This window comes from Gossypium hirsutum, chromosome A12, assembly GCF_007990345.1.
Source record: "Gossypium hirsutum isolate 1008001.06 chromosome A12, Gossypium_hirsutum_v2.1, whole genome shotgun sequence".
Taxonomy (NCBI): Eukaryota; Viridiplantae; Streptophyta; class Magnoliopsida; order Malvales; family Malvaceae; genus Gossypium; species Gossypium hirsutum.
Genome location: NC_053435.1, coordinates 61,343,427 through 61,353,429, shown reverse-complemented (window position 1 = coordinate 61,353,429; position 10,003 = coordinate 61,343,427). Strand labels below are relative to the sequence as shown.

The following is a 10,003-nucleotide window of genomic DNA, read 5'->3' as shown; positions in this document are numbered from 1 at the left end:
AGTTTTGGAACTTATTCAATTTAGTCCCTAACTTCAAATTAAGCACTTTATGCATAGAATTTCTTCATGAAATTTTCACACAATCATGCAATCATATTATAGACCTCAAAATAATCATAAAATAATTATTTCTATCTCGGATTTGTGGTCACGAAACTACTATTCCGATTAGGCCCTAATTCAGGATATTACAACCTCAGCAAGGAGAATGTCAAAACAAAATCATATGATACAACATATGGTGACAACTGACTTATAACGGCCATGCAACATGGCCGACCACACGAGCAAGTCTACCTTCCTTAATGTTGGTTACGTGAGACTACTAAACAAATAGTAACCCTCCTATATATATCCTAGAACACAAGTAGCAAAAGATCTCCTTCTTCCCCAAGAAAACTTAAGTATCAACCTCCTCTCCTCCTTTTTGAATCCCCTAACTCCAGCTATCTACCTGGCATAGGTAAATCGGCCTTCTTGTCTCCACCATTTTCTCCTCCTCGTCGTCCCTCATTGAAATCTTGTATCAGAGTTGTATTTTTTTTCTTATAATTTTCATCTATATCTAAAGCATTAACAAAACTTTTTGTTTAATTTATTGTGTGAAACTCAATAGTTTAAGGTCGTAGAGGAATTCAAGAATTTGATGTCATAGAAATTGGGAACGGGGAAGAAACTCAACTGTTAAAGGATGGTATAGAATTCCCAAGCTATCAAATCTAGTTAAACTTTTTCAACTCTCAAGAAAAACACAGAACCGAATTCAGTTTTTTTTAAAGAAAAAGCATAAATCTTAAAATCATACGTTACTAGGAAAAACTAAAATTCTTTCATCATTTGTTACTATATTGCATAAAGAAAAGATAAAAGAAAATGATGATTGATGATTTTGTTTACTTTGCCCCAATGGAATGGGGGAGATTTTTCCATTTACAGCAGAAGAGTGAAAAAAGATAAGTGCTATCAATTACGACCTAATCATTTCCCGCACGCCTGGCCTGGTGTCGCCATATGCTTTAAGCCCTCTTTCGGCGGCCATATCAACCCTTCTCTATGCCTCTTCTTCAGCTCCAAATCCCCATTTTTCTCTTTCTTTCACGGTATTAGTAGTTTAACTTGTTACATAATTCGCATCTTACAACACTCTTGGAGCTTCATTTTAGATACCCAACTTTGTTTTTTGGCTTATTTCATTGCATTTGGTTACATACATGCTCATTTTGGCTTCTGCTTTTAGTTCCATTGCTCCGGATAACACCATTGAAGACTTGGAGCTTGCTCATCAGAGAAGAAATTGCAAGCTTCATCTGCAGTAAAGAAATTGTGCTCTTCCATCTTCACAAGATAGGTTGTTTTTGAGAATTGGAAACAATTCATGGAGGACTGTGAAGACGAAGAAGATGAGTCGAAGTTGAACGAAGAGGTTGTCGTTGGTGACATCAAAAGATGTTGGCTTTGTAGGACCCCAGATGACGAAACAGCACCATTGCTGGTGTTGTTGTTGGTGTGGTCGTCTTCATTCAAGATAGCACTTGAGTCACTATCCGATGACCCATCTTTCAGTTCTGGGAAAAGGATGGCGTCAGCCACTCTATTGTTGCTGCTCTTGAAGCACTCGTAGTTCAGTTCTACTGGCTCGGATGAAGTGGCCAAAGAAGAAGCTGGAAGTGGTTCACTTTGTTCCATTGTTTTATCGTCAGTTTCAGGCACAATCGCCTCCTCTTTCACTGAAAGGTTGCTCCCTACGCTTTCTCCGTTCAGCTTCGCTTTCAGCTCTCTTATCTGGCAGCAATCATTAGGCTGTTTTTAGAATAAAAAGCTAAAGAAAGTGAAGTTATTGGCACGTTAACCAAGCAGTTATAATATTACCTCTTTGAGAAGAGCTTCATTGCCATGTTGGAGGGTATCAAAGTTCAGCTTAAGAGTTTCATAACTGGTTTTAAGCAGGCCATAATCCCTTTCCAATTGCTTGGTCTTCCACCTGGCACGGCGGTTTTGGAACCAGACAGCAACTTGTCTAGGTTGCAAGCCAAGTTCTTGAGCTAGTTTCACTTTCCTCTCAGGTTCAAGCTTGTTTTCGACCTCGAAATTCTTCTCCAAGGCCTTAACTTGATCCACGCTTAAACGCCTCTTCTTCTCAGCAACATGGCCTGCTTCCTCCAAACAGCCTTCTTCCTCTAATCCATCTAACATCGACTGCAACTCTTTACTGTAAATATGGTTGTTTCTTGGACTTTCTTCATCTGAACCAAACAAAACAAATAGCCAATTGAGACACTAAAGCAAGGTATTTTGCAACCAAAAAAAATAAAAGATTTAATTCTAGATGAGGTTAATTGAAATTGGGGTTGTTTTTTTAGACCTGTGGTTGGGCAGATGGACATGAAAGTAGCCATGGAATCTGAGCTGCCAAGCGATCTCTTCATGGTTTGATGAACTTGGTGAAATGAACACTCTTATGTAAAGTAGAGATCTCTTTCTTCTTCTAGTCTTAAAAATCCTTTTAAGTTTTGGTGTGTTGTGAGTGGCTTTCTTCTGGTCAAATCTTTGTTTAAGTGGCTCAAGGTCGAGAGAAGTTATTACAAATCGTAAGTTTGTCTGAAACAAGATCAACTTGTTTACAACTGTATAACAAACAATGCCCTCTCTTAACTTCCTCATCAGATTTCTTCTCTTCTTGTTTCATCCTCTTAGTTCCCATTGAAAACAATCAAATTCAAAGCAAGAAAACAAGACACAGCAACACAAGCTTCCAACAGACCCGATATACATACAAGAACACCCCTGCCTCAAAAAGGAAAAAAAAAGAAAAGGAAAAGAAAAAACCCAACCCTACAAGAGAAGAACTTTGAAATATTTCCGTTTCTTCCACACCATTACCCGATCAAAACTCAATTAAATTACAAAGACTTTAACCAGAAGAACCCAGCTGAGAGCTGGCTTTAACCAGTTTCTCCAACTTTAAATAAGGAACTTCGATGGGTCACATTTGGGTTAGAATCTGACTGGGGTTAAGCAACGTTGGCAAATGCAAATGAACCCAAAATGCATTCCAAATGCAAGTTTTAGCTTTTACTTGTTATTGCCGGTTTTCGACCGTTTTATTTTGTTTTGTTGTTTTCCCCTTTTTGGTGGTAAAACTAGAAGGGGTAACTTGTTTATAATAAAATAATATTATTGTTTTATATATATTTAAATAATTGAAATGGCTCGGCTTATAAGGGCTTGGCGCTGGTTTTTTTTTTCTCTTATTTTTTTTAGGCTTAAGAAGATTTGGTTGGCGTCAGCGTATCATGGACTTCACTACTCCTGGTCGGTGCAATTAATCGTTGATCATTTTAATATTTTTTTAAAAGAAAAAATATTCATAAACACCTTTTTAGTCTTTTTAAATTTTGATACCCGTAGATAAATTGATCTTTCTTTAAAAAATTGAAATAATTTATTAATTATGGCTTTAATACTTTTTATCGATTGTATATAGGTATAATAACGAATTTAATCATCAACATTTTTTAAATTATATGTGAATATTGATATATGTGAATGTTGCAGGCAATATTTTTATAACTAAATTGATGTTTAGACCGATCATACTATCAATTTTTAGTTTAATCAATTGATCAGTTTAATTAAATAAATTTTGAGTAAATTGGTCTCTCTTTAAAAAAGTGAGACAATTTAATTCTTAATAATTTTGAAAGTAAGCAACTAAGACAATTAATCATAACTTTAATTTTTTTGTCAATGGTACATAATTTTGATTAATATAATAGCAAATTTAACTTTCGATGTTTATATATTCTACATAAATGTTGACAAAACATATAATGTTGCAGGCAATATTTTTAAAACCGAACCAATGGTTAGACCAGTTAGACTATCTATTCCGAATTTGATAGATTGGTCTAATTTGATTAAATAAATTTTAAAAAATAAAAACCTCGGTTTAAATGATTTGTGAGTCAACCGCTTTAACCTCTTTCTTTAAAACCAATGTACCAATCAGCCTACTCCTAATAACTTTGGTTGTGGGCTAAATTTTTAAAATTAAATTAAATTAATAAAATGTGTAAATTTTGACAGTTAAATTAATTATTATATTGTGTACAATTAATGAAAAACATAATACTAATAGTAATTTATTTAAAAATAGATACAAATTAAATTATTTTGATTTTTTTATAAATAGAATGAATCTACTCAACATCAAAATAAAAAGATATCATATAAGTCTTTTTACCAAAAACACTGGGCCTAAACATATTCTTTTGTTACGAAGAAATATATCATTATTGAAAAAACTTTATTGACATATTTATTTTTATTAATTTTAACAGTACAGAAAATTCTATTACTTTTATTTCATTGATAGATTGATTTGTATATTTTATATGGAATATAAAATGAACAAAAATAATTAACAATATTGTTACTCATTATATTTTAATATAATTTGATATTTAATTTTTATATTTAAAAAATTAAAAATTATTTTTTTACTTTTTTATTTAAAAATATCAGTTTAATCATTATTTTTCATCAAAATTTGTCATTCTTGCGTATTGATTAAGTTGCTCTTGTGAGATATGGCATACGATTGAGCTTCTCTCCAAAAGCACTTTTCTTTTAAGTTAAAAATTTTAATTTCTTTTTAAAAGTATTTTTTTCTTGAAAGTATTTTTAAGAAATATTTTTAAATTAGACCTAAATAAGTTAATAATTTTTAATAGAAATTACTAATAGCAATAATGATTAGAGAACAATTTTTAAATTAAAAAAATAAGAGAATTAAACTTTTTTTTATTTTAAAGTATAGAAATTAAAACTCAAATTTTATAATGGTGCATAGACTTTTTACCTAAAACCATCGTAATAAACATATATTTAAAATATAATAGAATTGAAAATGATTTCAAGAAATAACAAACTTTTTTAACTCTAGAAATTATATAATCAAAGTACGAAGGAGAAATTTATTTATTTTTTATTTCTAATAAAAAAAATTGACGCCAACAACTCTGTACGATAAATATGAATATTTGGCAGAATATACAATCAAATTTAGTGAGCTGAGAAACTAATTAATTATTTAACATGATTTCAAGCAGCTTAAAAATTAATTTGAAAAATTCCTATTAAAATCCTTTGGTTTATAAAATGGAAAAAAAGAGAAGAAGTTATAATCTGGTTATTGACCTGTTAAATATAAACCTTGGCCCGTCAAATTAAAATTCATAGTCCTCTTAATAGATCTCTCTTATTCATCCAATGCAAGTGCGAGTATGCGAGTATGCTTTTAAGTTATACCGGTTGCGTTGAGTTCGGTTTTATGAAATTTTTAACCATTTATATTAATTTTGAAATTTTGAAAATTTAAAATTTATTTGATAAAATGATGTTTATTTTATTATTTTTAAATATTATTTGATAAAGTTTAAAGTATTCTTCATAAATATTTTAAAAGAAATTCAATTAAATAGAAAATAATTAACTTTTATATGGCATCTTTTAAAAAATATTTTTATATAGAACTTTTAAGTTATTTATTTTAAATATAAATATTTATTTTTATTTTAAAAATTAAATTTAATTATAAATTAAGTAAAAATAAAAATAATTGCAACTTTTTAGTTTATATTCCGACAACTGAAAAAATATCTCTTGTTTCCTCCTCTCCAATGCATAAGGTTGAGTTCTGTAAATAAGTATTTAGACAGTTGTAAATTATATTTTAATTTTATATAGTTTTTGAAATTTAAAATTTCAATTTTAATTAAATAGTAATTATTAAATTTATTAAATTTTATTATTTTTACGTGATAAACATATTATTATATATATAATATCATGCCAATTTGTTATTTCTATTTGATTTAGTGGTTGTCATTTGTATCAAGATTAAAAATTTAAATTTAAAAAAGTATAACGATTAAGAATGACCAAATTTGAAAACAAGGATTAAATCTATAATTTTACACATGGTATAAAATTGATAGCAGAATGTAACAAAATAAATTATTTGTTACTGTTTAAATTAGGATTAAAATTTTAAAATTTAAAAGTTACAAAAACTAAAATTAATTAAATTAAAAATAAATTCATTAAATCCACAATTTACACATAATATATAAACTAAAATTAAAAAATATAAAAATTATTATTAATCAAATTAAAATATAAACATTAAATCTATAACTTATATAAAATATCCATATCGATAACCAAATTTAACCTAAAATTAATATCAATATGCAAAGCTTCAAGGCAACGTTAATTGAGCTTAACTTTTCAACTCTTCCACCTGCAAGTAATTATTGAGATATCTTGAAAGTTCCTACTACTAGTAAAAAAGCATTGCACATATTTTTGTAAAGCCAAAAATTAAGAGGAAAAATTTAAAAAGGAAAGAAAAGTTAAAGCAAACACTAAACAGTATCATTACCCAACAATTATATATGCTTTTCAAGGGCACAACCGCACGCCCAAAATCACAACTTTTCATTTTTATCTTCCCTTTTACTAGCACCTGATTTTAAGGGTGAAAATTTAGTATTCAATGTAAACTTGATTTTGTAATGTTTTTTATTTTATGATTGTTGAGATGTCATAATCAAATTGATATAAACAAAAAAAGTTGTTAGATGGAAAACCAATCATTAATTTAAAATTTTTATAATTTTGCACCTCAAGATTGTTATGATGACAGTTTACTGTATTTTTTCTTTAATTTTGTTTCAGATTAAACTAATTAATTTAATGTTTTTAGATAGAATACCAATCATTCATTTATTTTTTATTTTTTTAATTTGATGCGTTTTTTTTGAGATTAATGACTTTTTTAAACAATCATTAAATTTCATTCTATAAAAATTACATATTTAATGTGTTTTCTATAAGAGTAAAGAGAACATATTTATCATTATACCTATGATTAGTTAATATGTTTCATATGTTACTGATTTATAATTTTAAATACTTAGAATTACATAACAACACATATTGCTAAACCATATTGATATATAGTACATTAAATACAAAACCTTTACTTTTTTTTTTTGCTCCTATCACAGCAATAAAAAAAATGTTATTAGGTCGATAACCTAGTGGCTTTAGAGGTTGTCATGTGTGTTTCTAGGTTGCTATCAACACTTACATCTATCTATAAATTACGGATGTCCACTAGAAGCGGTTCAAGTTTCCAATAGACTTTTAGTTGGCCATAGAGTATATCTTTCTATTTTGGATCCCTATGGAATATGTGGTACATTCATATGTTGAGCGAGTTTAATTTTTAAACAAAATGTGTAACAATCTTAATTCGTATCTTTCGTTAGAATAGAGTTATAACATTATCGTAAAAACATAATATAAAAACATACATTTTATACGTTAATAAAATCATTAATTAAATCATTCATTCACATGCTTATTGTCCCTTAATCGAGCCATCGAAGCCCTAAAAACACTTTAGAAACAAATCAGGATTAAATTGGAATTATTTGAAGAGTTTAGGAAAAATATAGAAAATTTGAACTGCAGGGGTCACACGGCCGTGTGACTCATACAGTAGAGACACATGCCCGTGTCGAAGGCCGTGTAATAATTGAAATAGGGACACACGGCCGTGTCCTAGCCTGAGTCCGTGCCCATGTAACTTTCGAAGTTGGGTCATACGGCCAAGCCACAAGCTCGTGTGCCAAGCTGTGTAACAACCTAACTTGCATGCCTTAAAACCTACAGGGGACACACGGCTAAATCACACGCCCATGTCTCAGGCCACGTGGACATGAAATTGGCCAAAATCAAACCATTTCCATAACCAACATAAACATGTACCTAAAAGCATTTTGTGTACAACTTCAAAGCTTCAAAATCTTAACAAAATATGCATGAAATGACCAATTCATATGACCAAATCCATTCAACCAATATGCCATATAAGGCACCTCAAATGCAAACGTACAAATTTACCTAAACATATACATATTCCTAACCACATTCATTCATAGTCATTTAGCTCATTACCATATCAAAACATGTCATATCTTGACCTAAACCATTTCAACAAAATCTCACCATTTGAGCCATATCATTCATGCATCACAAACATTAAAATAACACAATTCAACCATTACCAAAATGGTACCAACACAACCAACATATACAATCCAAAGTCAACATCCAAGCATTCAACTAAACATCAAACATAAGTCCACTTATACATGCCATTATAACCTTGGCCAACACATTAAAAACTACCGATATAATCGCTGGATAGTATGATAGATCTCTAATAAACTTCCAACAAATTGAGCTTCTGACAATCTATAAAGTAAAGAAAAATAACTACGTGAGCAATGAATACTTAGTAAGCTCGTATAAACTTTAAACATAACATTCCATTTCAATAATGAACTTTATAGGGTAAAAATGAATCTATACCAACGCCACAAGATTTATCAAACTATATAACTTTCAACTCACAAATGAGTAAGTCCATCAACATCACATATATTTTTCATTCCTAACATAATAGGACTTTATAAGACATATTACACAATCATTAACCTTTTCATAAAACTATGAATCACTCCATTTACTTACTTACCATTCCATTTACTTAGCATAAGCTTAAATAACATTATCAATTCACGAATTAGTGTGTTTATTCATGACATATGTAAATTCATCCATAGCATAAGTAAATTTCTCACATATAAGTAAGTCATTTAACTCATCAATCCTTTTATATAATCATATTACATCTCAATTATGAACTTACCGTTTCATTACCTTTTCTTGCTTGTTTTATTTACATAATACCAGACATAAGCATAAACATCAACCATAACAAAAAGCTTGACACAAGCCAAAACATCATCAACAATACACAGTTAGTGCATTTATACATAACTCTTTTGGGATCAACCACATGATAAGCCATTTCATAAGAAAATATATCTTTTGATTCACACAACCTTTTCATGAACATAAGCATATTTATATTTGGACACTTACCATTTCAATTTATATCATTAAGATTAAGCATGATATAATCCAACCATAAGCTTGGCACAAACCTAAGCACCATCTACAACACATATTAGTGCATTAACACATAATTCACTTGAATTAGCATAAGGTAAGCTAGGTGAACATGAACATACTACTTCTGAATCCATCCTTTTCATGAACATGGATATACTTTCATTGAACATTTTCATTTCAATCCTTTTCATAGATTTATGACATAGTTCAATTGAACACTTACTGATTCTTTCCTTTTCATGCCCATTGAAATATTTAGAATAATATTAGATACGCGGGAAAGCTCACACGAAGTGTGCTAAACATATAACTGTAACCTTTTCTTTTCCTTTACATCGTTGCTCACATGAGCTGTGAAATGGGTCTGTTCACACAAGTTGTAAGTCGAAATGTAAGCTACATGATGCTGCTCACACAAGCTATAAAGTATTCGCAACAAATGCAGGACCTCAGCCATTGATAGGATATTCAAGACCAGCACTTGAAACATGGAATCCTAATGGCATGTCATTTGTATCCTACGTATTCCTAATGTTCAAATGGGGCTCGATAATCGTCGTTACATCTCTATTTAATTTCATGGAAAATAATACATGAATATATAGATCAATATAACATCAAAACATTATTTAATCATAAAAAACTTACCTGACTAAATTGCAGCAATGACTAAGTACAAGGGCTATTTGGTAATTTTCTCTTCTCCTTGATTTTCCACTCGTTCTTGATCTAAATTAAAATTTTTTCATTCAATTAATTAATTTAGACAGCAAAATCAATTCATTTTATGCAATTTAGTCCTTTTTGATCTTTTTACAAAATTACCTTCAACTTTTCATTTTTATTCAATTTAGTCACTATGTCTTAATCATGCAAATAAACCAATTTTATTGAAAACCCATACCATCCGAATGTTAATAGCTTTCATTACATCCCATATTTGTAACAATTT

General features: G+C 29.6%; 1 protein-coding gene across 1 annotated transcript; it reads right to left on the bottom strand.

Moving 5' to 3' along the window:
* Positions 1 to 810: 810 nt before the first annotated feature.
* On the bottom strand, positions 811 to 2,975 carry LOC107888859 (homeobox-leucine zipper protein ATHB-6). Its single transcript, XM_016813108.2, has 3 exons — positions 2,363 to 2,975; positions 1,870 to 2,243; positions 811 to 1,782 (listed from the first exon to the last, which is right to left on the bottom strand). The coding sequence occupies exons 1-3, from the start codon at positions 2,424 to 2,426 to the stop codon at positions 1,234 to 1,236; spliced, it is 987 nt and encodes a 328-aa protein (XP_016668597.1). The 5' UTR covers positions 2,427 to 2,975; the 3' UTR covers positions 811 to 1,233.
* Between the last annotated feature and the right edge of the window lie 7,028 nt (positions 2,976 to 10,003).

Bases quoted from the DNA above. Each gene is read 5' to 3' on its own strand.
- LOC107888859 (XM_016813108.2), bottom strand. From the start codon at position 2,426: ATGAAGAGATCGCTTGGCAGCTCAGATTCCATGGCTACTTTCATGTCC. The intron at 2,244-2,362 runs GTCTAAAAAAAC...TGTTTGGTTCAG, and splicing joins GTCCATCTGCCCAACCACAG to ATGAAGAAAGTCCAAGAAAC. The intron at 1,783-1,869 runs GTAATATTATAA...GATTGCTGCCAG, and splicing joins ATGAAGCTCTTCTCAAAGAG to ATAAGAGAGCTGAAAGCGAA.